The following is a 26637-nucleotide window of genomic DNA, read 5'->3' as shown; positions in this document are numbered from 1 at the left end:
AAATGACGACCGGGACACCGGGACAGGGAATGGTCGATTAGCAATCACCATCAACAAAGCTCAAGGGCAATCATTAGAATCATGAAGTATAGATCTGAATACAGATTGTTTTCCCATGGACCATTATATGTTGCATGTTCAAGAGTCGGTAAACCTGACAATCTATTTATATGCAAAGACAATGGGACAGCAAAGAATGTTGTATATTCGCAAGTTTTACGTAGTTAAAACCATATATATATATATATATATATATATATATATATATATATATATATATATATATATATATATATATATATATATATATATATATATATATATCTATCTATCTATATTCACAGGTGGGACATAGGGACACAACTACAATGGCGCGTAACTATTATGGCGCGTAACGACTTACGCGCGCGGGGGGGCTTGGGGGGGGGGCGCGAAGCGCCCCCACCAACTAGGTGTTGGGGTGGCGCGAAGCGCCACCCCAACAGCTAGTATATATATATATATATATATATATATATATATATATATATATATATATATATATGTATATATCGAAAGTATAAAATCATAAAAAAATTTTCATCACATACAATAATCACGCGGCTTTGGTAATTAAAGGGGAAGAAATATGTGGTCAAACTTGTATTCACATCGTAACCACACCCCCCCCCCCTACAGAGTGCATACCAACTAGACCAGTCAATTCTGTTTAACAGCATCCCATTTACTTATCAAAATCTATAACACTTCATTTTTGTTTTCCAAACTACGTTACATCTCCTTTTCTAGCTTGTAATAGCAGCTGTAATTAAGTTTTGGATACCAAAATCGTTTTTGTCATATCTTGAATGGATAGAAAATTTCCTTTGTTTGAAAAACTGGTGAATATAAACTGTGATCAGGAAACAGGTTTTTCAATAACCTACAGGAAGTATTTTATCCTTGTAATATACTTCAGTACCACGGTTGCATGACCTCTTATTTGACCTCTCTTATTTTGAAAAAAAAATAAGAATTTTTAATAAATTCTTATTCTACCGAAAGTAGCAGAACCAGGTGAATGGAAATTTTAGAAATCGGTTCGAATGTCAAATCCAGAAAGTCCCTATGAGTTTCATTAATCCAGATCGATTAACTTCTTTAAAATATTATACTTTACGTAAATGCATAAAGTTTGCTCAGATGGCAACTGTTTGCCTTACACCTGTGAAGATACTAATCAAAAAAAAAAAAAAAAAAAAAAAAAAAAAAAAAAAAAAAAAAAAAAAAAAAAAAAATCGTAAATAAGAGGAAAGAATTTTTTTCAGATATTAAGACAACATGGCCCAAAATTACTTTTCTTCTATAGAAATTTAAGCTGCAAGGGGGCAGTGGATTTGGCAAAGCAATTACTTCTATAAATCGGGTCATTTTCTAACTACGATTGTAGAGCAAATAAGAAAGGACAATACGCCAGAAACCCCTAAAGCCAGGGTGTTATTACTAGAAAGTGAATAAAGTCAAACCTGACAATTCTCAAATTTAGTTAAATACCCATTGAAATAGAGAAGTACTTTGGGCAAAAATATAATCTTTAAATACCGACTGCCACTTGAAAGTCTATTCAAACAGAGGATACGTTTTTGGCCGATTAAATGCTCGAAAATACCAACAATATTCCCAGAACCCCAAGGCATGAGCCTGACTGTTAGTATTCTAGAAAAATTAAATTGATATCAGCAATAAGGCTTGAAAGCCTACTTATGTCAATTGAGAAGACAATATCGAACAGTTCGTGGTAACGAATTGTTAATAAGGAGCTATTCGGCCTAACAGTAGCCAAAACTTCTATAGTGACCTAAAAAACGAATTTTAACAACAATTAATAGATCCAAACAATTGGCTTTTTATACTGAATCCAAATATGTAAAAATCGTTAAGTTCAACGATACCCATCAAAACTACGAATCTGGGAACGTTTGCCAAATTTTCGAAAAAACTGGGGGAAAGTGACCTTAATTAAAATCACACCATCACATTCAGTATATCACAGAACCATAATGTGGATGTTTCAAGCTTCTATCTACAAAAATGGGTGATTTTTCCACAGGGTTCATCGTATCGAACCAATGATCCTAGAAGGTCGAAAGAAGGCTGAATCGAACAAGAATTGAAAGTTCTAGTGCCTTTTTAAGTGATAAAACGATTAGGGGGCAACTGGCCCCCTTCCCTCAAACGTCCCTTTTTCCCCAGGGACATCTGATAAAAATTTTTAGACAGCCATTTGGTCCAGCATAGTTGGAAAGATCCAAAAATATGCATCTGAGGATGATATGACACCCAGCAATCCCTGGGGTAAAAGCTGTAAGTTATGCAATTTGCACATTGTATAAATAAAGTGTATTTTTTTATTAAGAAATACAAGTAAATTTTTCGAGGAGGGAGGAAAAGTTTCTGCGGGGCAAATTTCCCAGGGGGAGAATTTCCCGTGGGGTGTATAGTTTCCGGGTGGAATTCCACAGAGGGGAGAGGCGAAGATCTTTCTCACATCGTTAGCCGAGATTTTTCAATCCCTTTGTCATTGCATCCCTTTACTGGAGTCTTCAGCAACTCTTAATTCACACTTGATGTGATTACGTTTGATGATGTTCAAAGCTGTGTAAGCTTCACTGTTAGCGTTTGACTTTACGTGACTTATTGATGCTTAAGTAAGAAAGTAAATGTGAAAGAAAGTGAATTAGTGATATTTAAAAAAGAAAATACATTGACAGATATCATAATGGCGAAACGAAACTGTCAATAGTCTCTTTGTATTTTTTTTTCAAAAAGAGGGCCTGTAGTTGATGAAGATGGTACTTTGACTCTTACTATTCCAGTTGTTGAGGCAAGGGTAGCAGGTACTGCTACCAAAACCATTTCTTTTCTTTGTATTTTTTTTTCAAAAAGAGGGCCTGTAGTTGATGAGGATGGTACTTTGAGTTTTACTGTTCCAGTTGTTGAGGCAAGGGTAGCAGGTATTGCTACCAAAACCATTCCGTTTCTACCAAAACCATTCCACTCAGAGAGATTATATTAATCAATGACCTTTTTTTATTGCCACTTTGTACACCATTTTCCTTTTTTCACGTTTTCAAATGTTCGAGAAAGATTGGACATTTAGAATGAAACAGATTAGCCCTATTGCAGTATTGGGCTAACGCTAAACTTTCAAGTCGGTTTTTTACTGCATGTACACCTTCAATTATTATCAACATTATTGGTCAACATGGAAACCTCAACAGCATATTAAATACCTTATTTCACTCCAAACTCTAATCGAAAATTTTACTTTTAAATCCTAACTTTAGTAATACAATAACTTTCTTTTACCTTAAAGAACTTGAGAAATTCTTCAAACATTTCGTAGTTATAAAGCAGCAGCCGTAAGTCCGTAACTCTATTGGAGAAGTTATGCCGCATAGCAGCTTAGTTTCTTTGACAGAGAGTTTCATTAACTTAAAAGTTTTAGAAAATGAATATATTGATAGTCTAACTGGTCTTTCTTCCAAGAGTTGAAATCAAAATGAAAGGGGAGGGTTGTTTAATTTCTTGGGAAAGATGGAGTGAATGCAGACAGATACAAGAACTAAAGTTAAGATGGCTGCTTTACAACTACCAACTTTCTTATCTCGAGATTCAAACTGAACAAAAACAGCTGACACAACTGTCACTCGATTTTACCGACAATATAATAGAATCCATGTTGAATAAGAGAAGAAGAATTTCTTTGAGCCATGGCACGCAACAAGGGATTGTTGGACAACAATAACTGCATTGTTTGTCCCCTATCTTCTTAACCCTGGGTGCATCTTCCCGTTATTTGAATCAAGACCTTTCTCTTAAGGCCTATAAAGAAATGAGAACGGTAACTGCGACTTCAGTTCTCATTCCCCCTCTTGGAGTTAGGGTTTGGATTTAGACATAAAAAAAATAATTGGAATTGGCTTTTGTGGAGGTATTAAAATGTCTGGTTTGCACAAGGGCGTTCAAGCAGAGATACAAAACAGTATCTACTTGCCATTTACACGCATATTGCTTTGCATTATTTATACCTTGCCTTAGTGAATGCCCCCAGACTGGATTTGATTCAAATATATATGGATACTTAGAAAAGTCGTTTTTTCCACTTCCACGAAACAAACTGAGTCATTAGCTTCTGCTATACTATATGTTCTGCCACATACAAAACACAGAAGATCCTTCCCTTTTGCGACACATGATGAGTTGAAAGGCATGTAACGTTATCTCTTTTCTGGAGTTTTTCCTTGCTGTTGCTGGAGTACTGGCGACCTTTGTTGACAACCAGTTTGATACAGGTCTAATAGCGAAAGTCCTTAGTAGTAGCCATACTGAATTCAGCTTCATTTTCTCTCTGATTCTTATGAAAAACAAGGTTTGATTCTGCTTTCAACTTCCGTTTCTCTTCAGATGGAAAATTTAGATCTACTTGCCAGCTGTAAACATATCAATATACGCAATTATGTATTAAAAGAGCTAGCAGAAGTAGATTCCCTTCTATTTATGGAAAAGCAGTCGTTGGGACACTTGCCTCAATTCCAAGACGCCATTTTTAGTCATTCCCCTCTTTGGACTTCGTCTTTTCCCCATACCTCGACCAGCTATGTGAAGAGCTCGATATAAGATTTCTTAGCCAATGAGCACAGCATTTCAAATCCAACTTCTACTCCCTTGTTTTAATGTTGAAACTGTGTTACCCAGGGTTGTGACGAAGCTGCAAAACTAAAAGCAGTTTTGTTTCTCTGAGACTAGCCTCCTTGCTGAGCTGACGGTCTGGCAAACCAAACGGATGTCTATGAACAAGTCTTATCGTCCCAATAACGCTTTTGAAATTCTTGGTGTGTGCAGAAATAAGTTTTTTTTAACTGTGCATTTACTTTTGATTCAATTCTTCACTCTCCTTGTTACCAAGGTATCTGCAGTGTCAATTAGCATGTTAAAGCAGCTTAAAACACACCTCCGAAAACAGATAGGAGAGGGTAGGTTGAAAGGTCTTGTACACATGTCTATCAATCGTAATGTCAAGGTGAATATTGATGATATTTTAAAGACTGCGGTAGGAAATCAAGACAAATAAAAATGCAGAGTATCTATAGTGATTATCTCGTTCTGTATCTGAATCAAGGACTAGCAAGATTAGCGCGTTTCAACTTGGTTAATAGATCTGATTATTTTATCTTTTTTAGTAGCATAGTAATAAATAAGCTCAAAAAGTGGACTATGACAGTAATATACTTAGCAGCTGGTAAGTTTCTGGAGTTCCGGTAACCTTTAGCTGGTGCATACCCCTGAAGGAAATCCCAAATACACCATTGATCTCAAATACTAAAACTACTATATTTTTGCTAATATAAGTAAATTCATTCTTTTTCCCCCCAAAAAATGCAATGATTTTAACCACTACCCTAATTGGATTCTAGAGTTCCGGGAATCTTTAGCTGGTACTTACCCCCCGAGCGAAATCCTAAATACGCCATTGATCCCAAGTACTAAAACTATTATATTTTTGCTAACATAAGTAGATTCATTCTCCCCCCCCCCAAAAAATACAATAATTTTAACCACTACCCTAATTGGATTCCATGCAGTTTAATCTGAAATTAGAATTAAATATTAAAAGAACTGTATGGAAACACCTGTTAAAAAGCGATATCACCGTGCTCTACTTTAACATCAACAAACATAAACATTTTAAACACCTGGTACTTTTCCTAGTAAAAAAAAAAAAAAAATACATTTCGAAATTACTTATATTTTGGGACTCGGCACTGACTATTTAACCAGACCGAAAGGTAAGACTTGCTTTATTTATATCTTTTATAAATACTTAAAATGCTACAAAATCTCGTTTGGCTGAGTAGCTAGTACTTCAAAATAAGCTAATGAAAATACCGCATGCGAGCGACGGGCCCTTTCACACTAATCGGTTAGTACCCGTTACCACCTCTATCAGCAGTAACTCAAAATATACGGAATACAGATCGAATCACTGAATATTAATTCCATTTATAGTATGGTAAAATATATCAACAGCCCAGATCCATAGTAAATTGTTTTTACTTATGCTTCTTCCTTCAGATTGCTCTAAAAGAAATTATTTGAAACATCAATTTTATTGTACATTTTTAAGTGAACGTGTATGGTGATTTCATTTAGGGTGAGCGTTTAGGGCGATTTCTGTTATTCTGTTATGACTAAAAATCGGTTCTACATTTTGCAAAAAGACACACAATATCCAAGAAATTTCATTGTCAAACATGGACAATGTATACCCACGTAATTCAAACTTTGAATAATAAGACGTTTTCGCGATATGCAATATACAGGGTATCTATAAGGCATCTTTACATTTTAAAGAATTAAACACGAACGAGGAGGGTAAGATATTTTTACCGGGTTTGTCTTATTTTAATACCTACTTTATTAAAGTTTGGGTTTAATTAAAATTTACGATTGAACTTACGGGTAAAGACTTTAAAGTACAACCTGAGCAAAATGAATAGACAAGAGTTTGACAAGCAAGCTTCACCTTCATACCTCAAAGTGAACGTATGGAGCGGATATATTTGCAATCAGAAACTAGTCCACTTTTCCTCAACAAGGAAAAAATTACCACAAATGTTTACCTTAACCTACTAACCAAATATATGCCACGACAACTTGAATTTTCAATCCACCATCATTTCCCAGGAAGATGGTGACCACATTATGGACTGCCTGTTCGTCGGTCCCTCAAACAAACATTTTTAGGTCGATGGATTGATTGAAAGGGATTGAACAATTCCATGGCCACCGCATTCACCAGATATCTCCCTTAGACATCTATTTACAGGATTACGCAAAGGATATCAAATATCAAACAAAGATAAGGCTATGGAACATTGCTGACTTAAGGCAAAGAGTCCCTAATGCTTTTGCCACCATTGTGAGGCAAACGTGCGAATATACTCGAACACCAGCGAACACGATAAGAGATCGAGCATGGCCTCGATGCCTCTTCGCAGAACTAAAAGTTTTATAAATAATGATTACAACAAAATATATAAATTAGTGTTTTACCAAAGTGTCTTAATAATGCTTTATGGATAACCTGGATATATCCTTTGAGTAAGACACAGAAATAGCAAGCCAACAACTTGGTTATTATTTTACACTCACTGTACCCTTAAATTTTTTTTCAAGTGGTAATTTACATCACAAGGCAGAATTACTCGCCTTTTTTTCAAAGCTCCGAACTCCCCTACCAATAAAATTAAAACATGTAATACTAACATATCTTCTTGATCAAAATTTTAAAGTACATCTTTTTAGGTTTGTCCAAAAATTCATACAATAATCTTCACCTATTTAACCTACATCGAGTGTGGCACATGAAATACCACTTTTTCAGAGTAGAGCATTTTTTTAATGCAGAAAATAAAGACAAAAAAGAAAAAATGTGTGCCAAATTCAGACTAGTAATTTAGCAAAGTATTCTTGCTTTTTATACCAATAGATTAAAAAATCACATCTTTTTGCTTTTGGGATAAGAGATGTACAAATAAAAGTATCTGTCTTCTTTCCTTTTCAGGATGAAGGTGCTTCTGAGTGTCATTTCCCTCATTGGTTTAGCAGTTGCCGATTGTAACTACGGCACCCCTGATTATGGCAGTTACGAGCCCCGTCCATACTACGAGCCTGGAGAATTGTACCCAGGTGAATATATACCAGGAGAGTATTACCCACCGAAGTATGAGCCACCACAATATATTCCAGGAAAATTGACACCCGGTTACATGAGTCCACCAAAAATCAAAGCTCCAGAGTATAAACCTCCCAAAATTAACATACCCAAATATATTCCACCGAAAATACAGCCTCCAGCATACAAACCACCAAGAATAACACCACCAAAGGTAACTCCAGGCGTGTACACGCCCCCATCTTATGAGCCACCGAGGTATGAGGCTCCAAAGTATGTTTCATCCTACTCCGATTACTCAAGCTATGAGTATTAATAAAATGTTTTGTAATGTGCGATTCCCTTTTATTTATTATTATCGAAAGTTAGAAATAAATGAAAAGGACGATGCTTGCAAGCTCAATATTAATGTGATTTTCATATCTTGTTAGGAACTGTTATTTATTCAGACGTACTTGGCTCTTGTCTAAATTGGAATACGTTTCCAAAATGCAAAAGTGGCCCCTCTGAAAAGAAATCTTCAGTTAACAAAAAAGAAATAAGAACACATCTTTTTTGCAGTTTAATAAAAACTATAAACTTGACAAACAAGCCAAAACTTCTACAAGGTTAATATAGTGATTACCAGCTAAAATCTATTGGAAAAATTTCCCCAAAAACTGCAGTCTCGTTGTGTTGAAAGTTGCTTCTAATTTTCTAGTTTTTTCTAAAAGTTTTGTTCTAATTCCTTTCAAGAGCCACCGATTTCGATTTATTTTGAGAAAGTTCTAAGGATTCAACTTCAGCAGATTTTACGGTAAGTCTAGAGCACAGACTAGACTGATGAATACAAATTTACATTTTCGTAAGCTATGTATAATGCAAGCCTGGGACAAAGATGATGGGTTACGATTGTCTATGATCCAGAGCCTACAGTTTGTGAACTGAAGCAAAATTTTACAGTCTATGTCAGTAAAAGTTGTCTCAAGTGTTACGTCTACTTTTCGGTCGCTCAAGTCGTAATTCTGCTTTCTGGTGAACAGCTCTCTTCACCCAGGGAAACAAGCAGGCATTACCTCCAAACTTAAATGAGAATACAATCTAAAACCGCTAAAGATGTGCCATAATTCCCTGGTCCCATTGCCAAATAGGTTATTCTTTAGTAAATAGAAAAATTGACAAATCCAAAAAAGGGAAATTTTCTTACAGGTTCAAAAACTATAGCATCTACTCTTACTGCCTCTCATAGAGCCTGGAATGCTTTGCCTAAGTCAGCCAAAAATGTATCTCATTTGATTCCTTCAAGGAAACTGTACAAAAAGAGATTGGTGTCTAGATTACATTTTGAACCTTTTTAGTGCCCCTACCCCCTTTGATGAATGTCTTCGGAACAACTTGAAAAGTAGAAAATAGATATGCTTTACCTTGCTTTAGCCGGATTCAGGTAAGGATTTTCGATCTATATGACTAGTGGATGAAAGTGGACATTTGATTTCTCTAAAAGAGCCCCCCCCCCATGAAGGCACAAGCGACTTTTTAGCTGCTGGAAACAAATCACAATTTGATCTTGTTCTAAATTGGTCGTGCCAATATCATATTTTTATCTTGGCAACCAAATCATATCTTTTTGAACCAAAATCATAGAAGAATTTATCATCGGTATCATAAGAGACACAAAGCAGGCCCGTGGCCCCTCCAACGCTTCCATCCTCCCACTGCAAGTTCTTTGGAGAAAATATGGCAATTTTCACTTTGTTCGAAGCGGAATCGAGCTAAGATTTTCTTATCTATATTACTGGAGGCAGAAAAGTGGATCCAATACCCTTCAAACCCCCTCCCGCTCCTCAGACCACCAGCATTCAAGCAGAAAGTTAGTGATGTTGCAACCCGTTTAAATCGAAATTAAAGAGGTGCTGACATGTTGCAAGCTGCTTCAAACCAAAATCGAAAGAGGATTTTCAATCGGTAAGACTGGAGAACAAAAGGAACCCCCTCTAATAACCCAGCCAACTTGTAAGCAAAACCGAAGGTAGGTTGCACTTTCCGTGATCCAGAAATATGTGAGGATTTCTGAGTTTTATCAATGGAGGTTAGCCCCTTTACACCCCCTAAAAAATCATAAAAAAACAAAATGTCCCCCTTCTCCTAGATTTCAAAAATAAAATTCATTTTCATGTTAAAAATGGAAAAAAAATTTCACTGTCCACTTATATTTTCATGAATTGGTGCAACTACTCCAACACCCAAACCGCACTTCTGTCAACCAAGAGTTATTTCCACTCACAGGTTTACCAGTTTGGTCATGTTTTTATCACTGTAAAAAACAAATTAAAAGAACAAATGGTCACAGTCTAATAACTGCGAGAAAACAGCAATAGCCGGGAGCAATTAAATAAAAGCAAACCTCAGAAAAAAAAGCTTTCAAATATAAATAAAAAAAAATTTCCTTTTTTGTACGGTTTTTTTCTTATTTTAGCAAAGACACAGGGGAGTTATGCTTCTATTTATTTATTTATGGATTCTATTTATATCTCATTTGTTTAAGATTTTAAAACATATTGATAGTCCGATGAATATATTTGTAACAATCAATTCCAGACCGAGTAAGCTTAAACATCGTGAAGCAAAATATGCTATTTAATCAAGACAACAATATGATATTTAATCGAATTCCACAGAAAATACAGGGCATAAATCTAATGATGAGAAGAAAAAAAGCACGAAATTGCAGGATTAGTTGAAGGAATACATTCGACAGTAGAGGAAACTGTAACCAAAATGTCATTTTGGCGCAGCTGATGATCATCTATGGCAGTATTTCTGTATGATAGCAGAATAAATTAAGCCCTGTTTGTGTTATGGCTTTTTCAGACGAATTTAACCGAATGAAAAGAAAAAACAGCTTTTCGATCACCGGATTTGACTGTTCCCTAAGAAAAAACCACTTCGAATGCACATGGTTTGCCTTTTGAGACTTTAAAGGCACTAACAGAAACTGGAGCATTCAAAGAAAGTAAAAAAAAAGTACGGTAAAAACCCTAAGAAAAAACCAGTTCGAATGCACATGGTTTGCCTTTTGAGACTTTAAAGGCACTAACAGAAACTGGAGCTTCCAAATAAAGTAAAAAAAAAAGTACGGTAAAAAACCCTAGGAAAAACCACTTCGAATGCACATGGTTTGCCTTTTGAGACTTTAAAGGAACTAACAGAAACTGGAGCATTCAAAGAAAGTAAAAAAAAGTACGGTAAAAAAAACCCTAAGAAAAAACTAGTTCGAATGCACATGGTTTGCCTTTTGAGACTTTAAAGGAACTAACAGAAACTGGAGCATTCAAAGAAAGTAAAAAAAAAGTACGGTAAAAAACCCTAAGAAAAAACCAGTTCGAATGCACATGGTTTGCCTTTTGAGACTTTAAAGGAACTAACAGAAACTGGAGCATTCAATGAAAGTAAAAAAAAAGTACGGTAAAAAACCCTAAGAAAAAACCAGTTCGAATGCACATGGTTTGCCTTTTGAGACTTTAAAGGAACGAACAGAAACTGGAGCATTCAAAGAAAGTAAAAAAAAAAGTACGGTAAAAAACCCTAAGAAAAAACCAGTTCGAATGCACATGGTTTGCCTTTTGAGACTTCAAAGGAACTAACAGAAACTGGAGTATTCAAAGAAAGAAAGAAAGTAATCAAGAAAGTAAAAGAAAGTAAAAATTCAAAGAAAGTTCAAAGAAATTCAAAAAGAAATTCAAAGAAATAAAAATTCAAAGAAATTCAAAGAAAGTAAAAAAAAAACCCTAAGAAAAAACCACTTCGAATGCACATGGTTTGCATTTTGAGACTTTAAAGGAACTAACAGAAACTGGAGCTTCCAAATAAAGTAAAAAAAAAAGTACGGTAAAAAACCATAGGAAAGAACCACTTCGAATGCACATGGTTTGCCTTTTGAGACTTCATAGGCACTAACAGAAACTGGAGCTTCCCGAGAAAGTAAAAAAAAAATTACGGTAATAAATATCCCGAAAACTCTAAGCAGTGAAGGTAGGTTAATAATGAAACAGACCTAAATACGATGAAAACATAATACTTTATAAACAAAATTATGGAAACTACAGAATAAAATTATGGAAAGCAGGTCGCCCAGAACGTATTATTTTATATACCTAACCAAACCAAACCACCTCTATATGTTATATACTTAACTAAAATATGCTTACACAGTAGGTTCTCCCGCTCAGGCTAAGCTGATTATCACCAAATGCAAAAGACAATTCTGTTTTTCCCCATTACACAGATCAAACTTATTGAGTTTTTTTGGGATATTTAACAAGAATCAAAAGTCTAGAAGATTTAGCCCGAAAAAGTACTAATAATGACAAGGTGTTAAGAGTTAATGCTTCCACTGTTTCAGAATATTTCAGAGATCACTGATATTCAGCCATTTCCCCCTAAAGATACTGAGCTCGCAAATCCCCAAAAATCATCACTTATCACCGAAACCTTTCTAAAATCGAATCCTCCACAAAACTTCTTCAAAATTGTCAACTTAGGATTTTGCAAAATAAAATTGTTTTTTTTTTATTTTTTATTAAATCTATTGCTTAAAATTTCAAAGACTGGGTTAATCAAACTTCTTCACTGGGATTTACAAAAAGCAGCCGTCTTGTAATGAAACAAGTAATGTACTAACACTTAAATGACCTGAGGATGATAGCCACATCTAATTTTTTCTCGTTTTGTCTGTTGTTTTTTCCTCCTCTTTAAATTAATATTACCCTTAAAAAAGTATACTTACGGCTTTGATACTTACTAAAAAGTCGTTTGGCGATCTTCTTTTACTCAAAAATGCGGGTGTTATTTTTGTTCAAACTCTAAAATTCAGGAGAGGGTAAAGAAAGCAAAATTCTGTCTTCAAACGGCCTATCACATTGAAGTCAACTAAACTCTTTATCCTACCAGGATTTTCCCAAGCTAACTCAGGCCTACAGTTTCCCATCCTATTTGATTTGGTGTTCAACATGTTATTAATTCGATTTGGATTGTTTGTAATTTAAACTTCTTTTTTCTTTTCTTAATCAAGAAAATGGGAGAATGCCAGAAATGTCTCTCACTCAATTGGACCATCTGTCTTGGCTTTTTCTACAATTAGCTATGACTTGATACCCACACCTATTCTCCCCTTCTCAATCTGTCAAAGAAGTTAAGGTAAAGCCTTCATTTAGTTTTGTGGTAAAACCTATTTTGCTCAACAGTTTTTTTTCTGGTATATCTAAATCAAGCTTTGGATTTGTTTGGACATAAGCAAAGGTTTTCAGAATTACGACCATGCTCGTACGCAAGATTTTTAGCTGGGAAGGCGTATTCGCTTAGGAGCAAGACACGAAAAAAAATGCAAATAAATACAACGAAAATATTAGATATGGGGGGGGCGACGTTTTCACATCTTAAAAAAAACAACAACAACAACAAAACAAATGACCGCGGATTGTCAGTTTAATTGACATAGGCCTATACTGATATTTATTGATATATTATTGACATATTCAAACGTAATTTGATATTCAAACGTATACGTTTCAAACGTAATTTGTTTTTTTTTTCAGTAAAGCGCAAATTGTGTTCTGGTCTGGAGAAGGCAAGGGGGTTATCAGCCCTACTCATGTTAATTTTTGTTCCTTTTGAGTTTGACTTGGCTATTTATTGTAATTCCTGTTCGTTTTGAGTTTCATTTATTTATTTTTATTTTTACTCATTCTTGGCTTAATGGAGCTCTTTACTTTTCTTCGAAAAACTTATTTTGTGGAAAAAGTTTTTTAAATTAATTTCTGTTCGTTTTTTTATTTACAGTTGTTTTCATGGAAAAAATGACATTTAATATCTTTTCAATTTTTTTCTAGAACAATCCATAGTATGGATTGCTATTTGTATGTTGGAAACTTTTTCAACAATTTTTAATCCTGACACAAATAGTACTTTTTAATTCAATTGTATAGCTTCTGAAGTTGACCTGAAAAATAAAAGTTAATATCACACCCCAAAAATTCAATCTATGCTCTTTGACAACCTATAAATTGAACCTTATATGCCCGGGGCATAACTTACAACCCTTGCACCTTGCTTTTGGAGGGTTGCGCCCACCTTGACCTCATTGTTATATGCTCTTTTGACTATTGTGATCAAAAGGACTATCTCACAATTTTGATTGGATGCGTTTGGAGAAAACAGCTTGTCAGGGAGGGGGTGCGACTAGTTGCCATACATCAATTTTGACTCTTAAAAAGGAATTAGAACTATATATTTCCAATCAAATAAGCTTCCTCTAAAGTTCAAACAACCAAACCTTCCATAAAAAGCTTATATGCCCCCGGAGTATAACTTACAACCCTGACCCCCAGACTCTGGGGGGGGGGGGGTTGTGTGAATCCCAAAGGCCTCGCTATGTGATCTTTGGACTGGTATGAAGAAATGGCTATCTCAAAATATGAGTAATGCAGCACATTAAAAAAAAATAATAATAATTTCTTTATATAAAAGCTTAATAGCTATAATAGCTATAATCTATAATTATCAGTTATTAATCTTATTTTAGAACAAACTTATCTTGGCTTGTGTTTTTTTTAACAAAAATATCTCTTTTGCATTTACTTTCCCGTCGAAGACTCAAAAGCCATTCTAATCCTTTCATCCTACGATATTGAACGACAAGATACGTTTAAAAATTGTTAACACTTTAACTTTAATAAATAGAAATTACTAAAATTTCAAGGAATATATCAGTATATGCATACTAAACTGACAATCATCAGCCGTTTTTTTTTTCGGTAAAGTGCAAATTATGTTCTGGTTTTGAGAAGGTATGGGGGTTGTCCAAGACATTCTAGACCTTTTAACTGTGCAGAACAGAATGGCTATGTCAAAATTTTCAATTTCAATCGAATTAACCTTTTTCGAAGTTTTTACGACAAGAAACAGCCATCTCAAAATCTCTATAAGATGTATTTTGGGAAAATATGAGGTTGGAAGGGGGTATCCCCCCTTCGATCACTCTCAATCTTGAAAAGGACACTAGAACTTCTGATTACCGATCTAAAGAGCCCCCTCTGAAGTTCACGATCACCGTTTTCATATAAACCTTATATGCCCCAGGGTATATCAAAACCCTTGCCCCGAGGGCTGCAGGGGGGGGGGGGTCACCTTCAAAGACATAATTTCCAGACCTTCCAATTGCGTTGAAAAAAAATGGCTATCTTAAAATTTTCATTGGATGTGCTTTGGGAAATGGTGTGCGTGGGAGGAGGGGTTAGTTGCCCTCCAATCAACTTTGACTATTAAAAAGGGCACTAGCTCTTTCAATTTCCAATTGAATGAGACTTTTTCGGAGTTTCTACGGCAACAAATGGTCATCTCAAAATTTCTATCAGATGCATTTCGGAAAAATACGAGGTGGGAGGGGGTATCCACCCTCCCATCACTCTGAATCTAAAAAAAGACACTAAAACGTTCTAATTTGCAATCCAATAAACCCCTCTGAAATTCATACGATCATACTTTCTATATATAAAGCTTATATGCCCCCAGGGCTTCATCCTCAAATACATAATTTCCAGATTTTTTAACTATGTTGAACAAAATGGCTATTTCAAAATTTTGATTGGATGTGTTTACAGAAATGGTGGGCCTGGGTGGGGGGTTAGTTGCCCTCAAATAACTTTCAACTATTAAAAAGGCACCTAGCCCTTTTTTTGATGCAAGATAATCAGCCAAACTTTCCATTCTGACGCATCAAACTTTCCTCAGACGCATCTGAAATGATTTGTCTGCGAGACTCACATAGAGAAATAGACAAACAAGTAAAGAAGAGTGCCCGGGCCGACAACAGGCAATTTATTGAGCACTTCGAGAACCTGATCAATCACCGAGATATAATTTCTGACACTCAATTTATGATTCTTGATGTAAATGAAGAGCCAACGTCTCCAGAAGAAATCATAGCCGCCGCCAGAAAGCTAAAGAACAGAAGAATGCCAGGAGTAGATGGCATTACATCTGAGATGCTGAAAACTTCAGTCCGCGACTGCATGACAGTTTGGGTTGAGCTGCTAACTCAGATATGGAGCGACCAGAAAATGCCCAGTGACTGGACGATAGGAACTATTATTAAGCTCTTCAAAAAAGGCGACGCCCTTGTTTGTGGCAACTGGAGAGGCATTAACATAATGTCAATACCTAGTAAAATTATGTCACTTATTATACTACAGCGCCAACAGCAGAAACTGGACCAACATCTTTGTAATGGACAGCACGGCTTCAGACCAGCAAGATAATGTACAGACCTAATTTTTGCATTGAGAATGCTGGTTGAAGATCCAAAGGAATGGAATGAAAAGCTGTATCTTCTTTTCATTGACCTAGAAAAGGCCTTTGGTTCGGTTGACAGAGAAATCTGATGGAAAATCCTCAAATACTACCGAATACCCCCCGAGATAATAAAACGGATTATCGCCCTGTACAAAGAAATAGAATGCTATGTACGAACAGAAAACGGAGTTACAAGATACTTCAAAACTATGACTGATGTCAAACAAGGATGTACATTATCCCAACTTGTATTCATAATAGCCATGAACTACGTACTCAGACAGCCTACGAGGTATGGAGTAAACGTCAACAGCGAGCAACTTGCAGATCTTGATTTTGCAGATGATATAGTACTGTTAGGAGACACCAAAGATCGATTACAGCTGCTATTGAATGAAATCTCAGAAAAAGCCTGAGAGGTCGGATTGTCGATCAACGTCGACAAATCGAAAAGTATGTCCTATCTGGGTCCCCCCCCCTAGCTCTTCAATGCTCTAGTAATACTGTTGAACAGGTCCAAGAATGAATTTAAATACTTAGGAAGCTGAATAGAGAATACTGGGAATGTAAAATTTGAAATAAAGAGAATGATTGGACAAGCATCAGGCGTTTTCAACAGACTGACACTAACTTGGAGAAGTAACAAATACTAACTTCGTTTGAAATTACGCCTGTTCAGCAGTATTGATGTACGCCAGTGAATGTTGGAAACTCAACCAACAACTGGAGAAACGTATCCTTGGATTCAAAAACATTTGCCTTCAAAGGATCTTCAAAATCAGTTGGCATCAGAAAATTACTAATAGGGAAATCCGGCTGAAAACGAAACAGCATATAGTGACCAAAGTTATGAAGAAACAAAGATAGGCATATTAGGGCCATGTTCTACGCATGCCCGAAGACAGGCTACCCTAAAGAGTGTATAAGTGGCAATCCGAAGGAAGACAAAGACGAGGCCGACCAAAGCACACACTGCGGAGACATTATGACTGGAACCTGAAAGAGGCCAACATTTCACTCACTCTACATTGGGAAGATATCACTGCAGCCGTACAACTTTGTGACAATTAGAGAGGCTTTGTCGACGCCCTATGCGCCAGTGATGGCTCAGGAGGATCTAAGGTCTAAGGTAAGGTAAGCAATATTACATAATGTGTATACAAAAAAAGCTATCCAATGAAACATCTTAGTATTTCTATTTATGTAATTTAACTAACGAGGAAATTTTCCTTCTTTGATTGGTTGTATTCTCGTCATTTGTAAAGTCCCATGACCTTTTTATAGACGTTCTAGAATTAAAGAACAAGCGGCCAGTCTCTATATTTGTATGTTTTATTGATATAAGCCCGTAGTAAAATTTGTCATAAGTTTTCCCTTTCAACAGAAATTGAACCAAACTTTGAAATTATTTGTCATGTTAATTTCTAATTTTGGTTGTTTTGGTTTTTCCTCCAATTTCAATACCACTGCTGCCATATTTTGCATCATAATCATATTACACGCTTTTGTGTTTTCAATTGCTTTTCACAATTCACAATCAGAAATACTTTCTGTTATGAGTAAGTCAATATAAGTATTTCTGTTTATAAAGAAACAATATCCGACTATATATACTAATAAATAGTACAGAAACGCTTGCACCGTACTTGCTAAGACTTTAAAATCTTAATAAGCATTTGAATTGTGCTTCAAAATAAAACTAACCCTGCAGCGCTGCTTACAGTCACAGTTTTGGTTGGGAAAACTAGTAAAAGGTCCAACCTGATGCCACTATGAGGCCATGCAAGCCAGGATTTCCCTATCGGGGATAGGAACGGAGAAAGGAACTTGTGACGGATGGGAGACCCCAAACCATCTCACAGCACCGGAACAGCTCAAACCCTTTAAACCCAGCCCATTCTCACCAAAAGTGCAATTTTTCCAGAAAAAAAACCTTAAATCCACCATTACAGAACATATATTTTTATTTTAATGGCTATAGAAACATGTAGACTAATTACTCCTCCTCCCATGAACACATCCCTAGCTACTTTGCTGCGGTGAGCAGTCACTTTTTTCGCAGCTTGTTACAGTCAATCCTTGTAAAGAAATTCAATACATAGCCACTATACATGGTTTTTTTGGGTCATGATAATCACTATATATAATTTCCTCTATTTAATTTCATCGATTCTTTAATTTCATCTATTTGCTTACTTAGGGGGGGGGGACTGATAAGCCGGGAAATAGGCTACAGTGGAATATGTTTTCTCCTTGAACGTCGTAATTAGGGATACAAAATATCATATAGATTTAGTTGTTTATTTTTAATCCACCTTAGCTTGGTGCGTTTTTTCGCCATATCCTAGAGCCTTGCTGGTTTCTGCTTGCCAAATTTTACACTAAACTTATATGAGCAAAAAAGTATCATGCAATGTTAAAGAAATAAACAAATCACTTTAGAATTCGACACTGAATACTACGTATTTCATAATAACCAGACTTTCAAAAATTCTAAATACAAACTCGTTGGAAATGAAAAAATATTTATAAAATATATGTTTTTAACATTTTGGACTTTAATGTCTTCAATTTTGGACATCAAAGTATTGCTAGTAAGACAAAAAAAAAAAAAAAAAAAAAAAAAAAAAAAAAAAAAAAAAAAAAAAAAAAAAAAAAAACGCTTATGGTTATATCTATCTTAATTTGAGGCAACAAGGAACCCTGTTTTAACAACTGTAATCTTTGGTGTTAAGGTTCAAATCATCAAAGTATTGCTAGTAAGACAAAAAAAAAAAAAAAAAAAAAAAAAAAAAAAAAAAAAAAAAAAAAAAAAAAAAAAAAAAAAAAAAAAAAAAAAAAAAACCGCTTATGGTTATATCTATCTTAATTTGAGATTATAAGGAACCCTGTTTTAACAACTGTAATCTTTGGTGTTACGGTATATCTATTTCTGAGAAACGAACTTGGAACATAGAAAACAAGAGCTAAGAGCTCATATGGCACTTGTGACGAGGCGAGAAGAGCTAAGAGCCAAGAGATCATATGGTATGAGCTCTAACAAAATTCTATGAATCAATAGATTGATTTAAAAAGGAAAATAAGAGGCTTATTGCCGGTCAAGATTTAAAATAAGAGCTCTGAGTCACAAAGTCCTTCTAAATATCAAAATTCATTAAGATCCGATCACCCACTCGTAAGTTATAAATACCTAATTTTTTCTAATTTTTCCTCTCCCTTTTGCCCCCCAGATGGTCGAATCTGGGGAAACGACTTTATCAAGTCAAATTGTGCAGCTCCCTGACACGCCTACCAATTTTCATCGCCCTAGCACGTCCAGAAGCACCGAACTCGCCAAATCACTGAACCCCTCCCCCCAACTCCCCCAAAGAGAGCGAATCCAGTACGATTCTGTCAATCACGTATCAAGGACATTTGTTTATTCTATCCATCAAGCTTCATCCCGATTCCTACACTCCAAGTGTTTTTTCCAAGATTTCCCCCTCCAAATCCCCACAATGTCAAAAGATCTGGTCGGGATTTGAAATAAGAGCTCTGAGACATGAATTCCTTCTAAAAATCAAATTTCATTATGATCCGATCATCTATTCGTAAGATATAAATACTCCAATTTTCATGTTTTCCAAGAATTCCGGTTCCCCCCTCCAACTCCCCCGAATGTCACAGGATCTGGTCGGAATTTGAAATTGAACTTTAAAGCACAAGATCCTTCTAAATATCAAATTTCATTAAGATCTGGTCACCCTTTCGTAAGTTACAAATACCCCAATTTTCAAAATTACCCCCCCCCCAATTCCACCAAAGAGAGCAGATCCGGTCCAGTTATGTCAGTCACGTATCTTAGACAGGTTTCTATTCTTCCCATCCAGTTTCATCCTGATCTCACCGCTTTAAGTATTTTCTAAGATTTCCGGTCCCCCCAACTGCCCCCTCCCCCAATTACGCTTGATCCGGTTGAGATTTAAAATAAGATATCGGAGTTACGAGGTCCTTCTAAATATGAAGTTTCATGAAGATCCGATCACTCCTTCGTAAGTTAAAAATACGTCATTTTTCTTATTTTTCAGAATTACCCCCCCCCCCCCGCAATTGAGCGGATCCGTTCCAATTATGTAAATCACGTATGCAAGACTTCTGCTTATTTTTCCAACCAATTTTCATCCCAATCCTTCCAATCTAAGCGTTTCCCATCATTTTAGGTCTCCCCACCCCAAACTTCCCCCAATGTCACCAGATCCGGTCAGGATTTAAAATAAGAGCTTTGAGACACGATATCCTTATAAAATCAAATTTCATGGAGATCCAATCACCCGTTCGTAAGTTAAAAATACCTCATTTTTTCTAATTTTTCAGAATTAACCCCCCCCCCCCCAACTACCCCAAAGAGAGCGGATCCGTTCTGGTTATGTCAATCATGTATCTAGGACTCGTGTTTTTTCCACCAAGTTTCCTCCCGATCCCTCCACTCTAAGTGTTTTCCAATTTTTAGGTTTCTCCCTCCCAACTCCCCCCCCCAATGTCACCAGATCCGGTCGGGTTTAAAATAAGAGCTCTGAGCCACGATATCCTTCTAAATATCAAATTTCATTGAGATCCGATCACCCGTTCGTAAGTTAAAAATACCTCATTTTTTTATTTTTTTCAGAAATACCCCCCCTCCCAACTACCCAAAAGAGAGCGGATCCTTTCCGTTTATGTCAATCATCTATCTAGGACTTGTGTTTATTTTTCCCACCATGTTTCATCCCGATCCCTCCACTCTAAGTGTTTTCCAAGTTTTAGGTTTCCCCCTCCCAACTCCCCGCCCCCATCACCAGATCCGGTCGGGATTTAAAATAAGAGCTCTAAGACACGATATCCTTCTAAACATCAAATTTCATTGAGATCCGATCACCCGTTCGTAAGTTGAAAATACCTCATTTTTCTAATTTTTAAGAATTACTCCCCCCCCCCAACTACCCCAAAGAGAGCAAATCAGTTCCGATTATGTCAATCATGTATCTGGGACTTGCGCTTATTTTTCCCATCAAGTTTCATCCCGATCCCTCTACTCTAAGTGTTTTCCAAGATTTTAGGTTTCCCCCCTCCAACTCCCCCCAATGTCATCAGACCCAGTCGGGATTTAAAATAAGAGCTCTGAGACACAATATCATTCTAAACATCAAATTTCATTAAGATCCAATCACCCGCTCATAAGTTAAAAATACTTCATTTTTTCTATTTTTTCCGAATTAACCGGCCCCTACTCCCCCCCCCAGATAGTCAAATCGGGAAAACGACTATTTCTAATTTAATCTGGTCCGGTCCCTGATACGCTTGCCAAATTTCATCGTCCTAGCTTACCTGGAAGTGCCTAAAGTAGCAAAACCGGGACCGACAGACCGACAGACCGACAGAATTGGCGACTGCTATATGTCACTTGGTTAATACCAAGCAGTGCTGTCACTTACTTGAAGTACTTTTACTTGAAGTACTACTTAAGTAAAATTTTCCATTACTTGTACTTGTACTTAAGTAAAAACTCTAGGGTGTACTTATTACTTGGTACTTAAGTAAGATTACGAAATACTTATTACTTAAGATACTTTTAATGTACTTGTTTTTCAAATACTTTACCTTTGACACGAAGATTTTGTGTGTGTGTGCTTCGGCAATGTACAAAAAAACATCACCTTTAGATTTAGAGCAAACTCAGATATAGCTTTTGTGTGTCTGTGCTTTGGCAATGTACAAGAAAACATCACCCTTTAGATTTAGAGTAAACTCAGATATACCTCCATGCCCTATTTTGGATATGAAACAAGGTATTAGTTTTTGACAAAAAAAAATTATAGTATTATTAACACTTGGTTTAATTTTTGTTTAAAAGTTATATAACAAAGAAAATTAAAATTATTTCGCAGTTCACTGGTCGACAGTGAGCTAAAATCCCTTGTTTTGTGCTAAATGTTGCATACTTTAGTCCATTTGGGCTTATATTTCTAACATTAGTGTTTAAGTTTTGTCATCTCGTCAACTGAACCAGGTTTCTACCATTTCATCATCTTCAGGACCATATTATTGGTAAAACTACTGAAGCTATGAATCTTTGCCCATCTAAATGTTGTCTGCAATAAACAAGTCTAGGTAATTCTATCAGGATCCAATGCAGTGGTATTTTGTCAAATTCGTTTCAGCAAATTAAGGTATTCAGACGAATCTGACTTCAGATTTGTCACTCCATTCGTAAGTTATAGGCCCTACTAAATTAAAGGAAAACTCAACTTTCTTAAGACCTGAAACCCTCTCCCTCTCGCCCTATTTGAGATAGGGTTTGTGTTACCAGAACTTGATATGAGCCCTGATCTTAGGCATCTTTGGTCTAATTTAGATTCGGATCCGTTACTCCATTTGCAAGTTATACTAAATTAAAAATTAAAGTTAGGGTCTTTATCTCAAAACTTAACCTTGTTCGACGCAAGGTACCTTAGAGGTCAAGAAGCGTCGTTAATCTCATACAATAATCTCAAAACTTGACATATGTCAGGGTCTTAGGCCTCTCTGGTTCAATTTTCATTCAGATCCATCACTCCATTCGCAAGTTCCTCTGAATTAAACAAAAAACTGTTTTTAGCAGGTAAAGCCCTCTCCCCCCTGTTTTATTTGAGCCAGGGTCTTCATCTTTCAACTTGATGTGTCTCATGATCCTTGGCACAAAATCTTGCCATCAAAATTTTCATCCAAATCCAACCAACGTTTCTTCCCTTATACGTGATTACACAGACGGACGGACAGACAGACAGATGGACGGACGGATTTTACAACGTTTTGGGTAGCCATGTTGGCTAATTGGATCCAAAACAAGGAAAACAATGGCATATCATCATGCAGGTATCATCACCTATTTGGACAGTGGAAAATATCCATCAAGATAGGTTTTTGAGATCTATCTGTCTGTCCGTCCGTCTGTGCAATCGAGTATAGCGGATTTGTATTGAAATTGAAATATTTGGATTAAAATTGAGCTTAATTAGGGCGATGGGGCTTTGAGTGTTAAAAAAATTCGAGTTTTTATTTAATTCACTGTAACTTGCATATGGAGATGAATTTCGATGAAAATTGAATAAAGATGCCTAAGAGTATGATATGCATTGAGTTCTGGAATGGAGACCCAAGCTTAATTAAAAGTTGAGTTTTTCACTTAATTCAGTTGTAGCTTGCGAGAGATTGATGGATCTCAGTGAATAATGAACCAAAGGTGCCTAAGACCGTGACAGGCATCAAGTTTTGAGATGAAAACCCTAGCTAAAATAGAACGAGGGAGAGAGGGTTTAAGTGCTGAAAAAAGTCAAGCTTTTGGTTTAATTTAGTATAACTTGCGAATGGAGCAACGGACCCAAATGAAAGCTAGACCAAAGATTACTAGGATCAGGGCTCATATCGAGCTCTGATATCACAAGCCATATCTAAAATAGGGCGAGGGGGAGGGGTTTTCAAGTTTTAAGAAGGTCGAGTTTTCCTTCAGTTTAGTAGGACCTATAACTACTTCCACCCATGGCTTGCCCAAAGCCTGGAAATAACCCTTTTCCAAAATAAGTCATACTGAAGCCAATCTTCAACCAAATATTCCGTCCCCAGAGAAAAATTACTTTGTATGGCTCTTGGTATTTACCAAGTGACATACAGTGATCGCAAATTCTGTAGGTCTGTCGGTCTGTCAGTTCCAGTCTTGCTAGTTTAGGCATTTTCAGATAAGCTAGGACGATGAAATTTGGCAGGCGTATCAGGGACCAGACCAGATTAAATTTGAAATAGTTGTTTCCCCGATTCGACCATCTGGGGGGAGTGGGAGGACGGTTAATTTGGAAAAATTAGATCGGATCTTAATTAAATTTGATATTTAGATGGATATCATGTCTCAGAGCTCTTACTTTGAATTCCGACCGGATCAGGTGACATTGGAGGGGGAAACCTAAAATCTTGGAGAATGCTTAGAGTGGAGGGATTGGATGAAACTTAGTGGGAAAAATAAGCACAAGTCCTAGATACGTGATTGACATAAACAGAACGAATTCACTCTCTTTTGGGGAGTTGGGGGGAGGGTTAATCCTGAAAAATTAGAAAAAATGAGGTACTTTTAACTTAAGAAGGAGTAATCGGATCCTGAATTTCATCGGATGAAATTTCATATAAGAAGGACCTCGTAACACAGATCTCATGTTTTAAATACCAGTGTCATTGGGGGGATTTGGGGGGGGGGGGTCTTGGAAAACACTTAGAGTGGAGTGATCAGGATGAAACTTGGTGGGATGAATAAGCACAAGTCCTAGATACGTGATTGACATAACCGAAATGGATTCGCTCTCTTTGGGGGAGTTGGAAGGGGTGTTAATTCGGAAACATAAAAAAATTGCGGAATTTTTAACTTAAGAGCGGGTGACCGTTCGTGAGGTATTCTTGAATTTGATATTAAGAAGGAACTCATCTCTCATAACTCTTATTTTAAACCCCGACCAGTTCTGGTGACATTGGGGGAGAGTTGGAGGGGGAAACCGGAAATCTTGGAAAACGCTTTGAGTGGAGAGATTAGGATGAAGCTTGGTGGGTAGAATAAGCAAATGTCGTAGATACGTGATTAACGAAACCGGACTGGATCCACTCTCTTTGGGGTAGTTAGGGGGTCCAGTTCTTGGGCGAGTTCGGTACTTCTGGACGTGCTAAGACAATAAAATTGGTAGGCGTGTCAGGGACCTGCACAAATTGACTTGATAAAGTTGATTTCCCCCATTCAAACATCTGGGGGGGGGATTGAAAGGAGAGGAAAAATTAGAAAAACGAGGTATTTTTAACTTGCGAGTGGGTGATTGGATCTTAATGAATTTTGATATTTAAAAGGACCTTGTGTCTCAGAGCTCTTATTTTAAATGCCGACCAGCATTAAGCCTCTAATTTTTCTTTTAAATTAATCTATTGATTCTTATAATTTTGCTAGAGCTCATGCCATATGAGCTTTTGGTTCTTCCGACCTCGTCACAAGTGCCATATATATAAATATATATTATACTAGCTGTGGGGTGGCGCCCCCAAGCCCCCCCGCGCGCATAAGTCGTTACGCGCCATATTAGTTACGCGCCATTGTAGTTGTGTCCCTGTGTCATATAAATAGATTGTCAGGTTTACTGACTCTTGAACATGCAACATATAATTGTCCATGGGAAAAACAATCCGTATTCAGATCTATACCTCATTATTCTAATGATGTGTCCCTGTGTCCCGGTCGTCATTTATATTCCCTGTGTCCCGGTGTCCCAGTTTGTAATTTCTCTTTGAGTGTCCCGGTCGTCATTTATATTCCCTGTGTCCCGGTCGTCATTTGCGTCCCGGTGTCCCGGTCTGTAATTTCTATTCGAACAATCCCTGTGTCCCGGTCGTCATTTATATATCCCGCCTGTGCCCCCGGCGTCCCCGTTGTAGTTGTGTTCCTGTGTCCCGGTCGTCATTTATATTCCCTGTGTCCCGGTCGTGATTTGTGTCCGGGTGTCCCAGTCTGTATTTTCTCTTTGAGGTTCCCGGTTGTCATTTGTATTCCCTGTGTCCCGGTCATCATTTGTGTCCCGGTATGTAATTTCATCAGTTGACAAACATGACGTCAGTCGACAAACAACTTCATGACGCATAGAGCTCAATCCTTATAATGACGTCAGTCGACAAACATGACGTCAGTCGACACACAAACATCACGTCACTCGACACACACACACAGACAACTTATATATATATATATATATATATATATATATATATATATATATATATATATATATACAAAGAATAAATACTTGAAGTAGTACTTGAAGTAATACTTAAGTACAATTTTGGCAAGTACTTAATATTTGATACTTAAGTAAGAATTTAGAAAGTACTTATTACTTAATATTTAAGTAAAAAAACAATGAGTACTTAATACTTGATACTTAAGTAAAAATTTGGAGTACTTGTTGCAGCACTGATACCAAGTGCCATAAAAATGTAAAAAAAAATGATAAACACATTAATGATAATCTGACTGTGGATTAGAATTTGGGAAATTGTTATAATAACAAAAAATTCCACTAAGATATCTCCACTAAGACATCTCCACTAAGATATAACATTTTTAGTGTTAAGCGGAATAGAAATACTAATAAAAATGTTAGCCTGAATTATTCGTAAATGGATTCAAATTTCCGACAATGTTTCTCTGAACTAAAAATTGTTTTACTGGATGAATATAGCGAAATAGACATCCAATCAAAATACGGTAAGTAGTTGTTCCATAAATGTTGCTTGATTTATTTAGATTTTTTTTAAAGATGGGATTTAAAGAGCTTTGAAGTTACTAACTATATATACGAGGAAATATATGAAAAAAAAAATCAGTGGTAGGGACATGACCGGGTGAGAAACGAAAAATTCCGAGAAAACCAAATTTAGCTTCCATATTGAAAAAAAAAGGATAAAGATCCTCCAGAGCTATTGCTGGCGCATAAGGCGTCGAATCAACGTTTCAGTTGCTGGGTGTTTTTACAGGAACAAGTAGCAAACTTGTCGCCCAAACTTCCTGCGGTGGGGAT

General features: G+C 36.4%; 2 protein-coding genes across 4 annotated transcripts in view; one reads left to right on the top strand and one right to left on the bottom strand.

Moving 5' to 3' along the window:
- Window positions 1-26637, bottom strand: part of LOC136033870 (protein HIRA homolog) — a 126712-nt gene that overhangs the window by 79186 nt on the left and 20889 nt on the right. The window lies entirely within an intron of this gene.
- LOC136033875 (uncharacterized) lies at window positions 5616-8120 on the top strand. 2 transcript variants are annotated; one of them, XR_010619043.1, is made up of 2 exons: window positions 5616-5828; window positions 7607-8120. XR_010619043.1 is itself a non-coding variant. In XM_065714848.1 (2 exons), the coding sequence occupies exons 1-2, from the start codon at window positions 5919-5921 to the stop codon at window positions 8031-8033; spliced, it is 471 nt and encodes a 156-aa protein (XP_065570920.1). In that variant the 5' UTR covers window positions 5904-5918; the 3' UTR covers window positions 8034-8120. The 2 variants fall into 2 exon arrangements, 1 of the variants encoding a protein (XP_065570920.1); XM_065714848.1 differs by lacking the exon at window positions 5616-5828 and adding an exon at window positions 5904-5962.

Source organism: Artemia franciscana, chromosome 12 (genome assembly GCF_032884065.1).
Source record: "Artemia franciscana chromosome 12, ASM3288406v1, whole genome shotgun sequence".
NCBI classification, from domain to species: Eukaryota; Metazoa; Arthropoda; class Branchiopoda; order Anostraca; family Artemiidae; genus Artemia; species Artemia franciscana.
The sequence above is the reverse complement of the archived record's forward strand: the minus strand, read 5'-3'. Positions and strand labels throughout refer to the sequence as shown.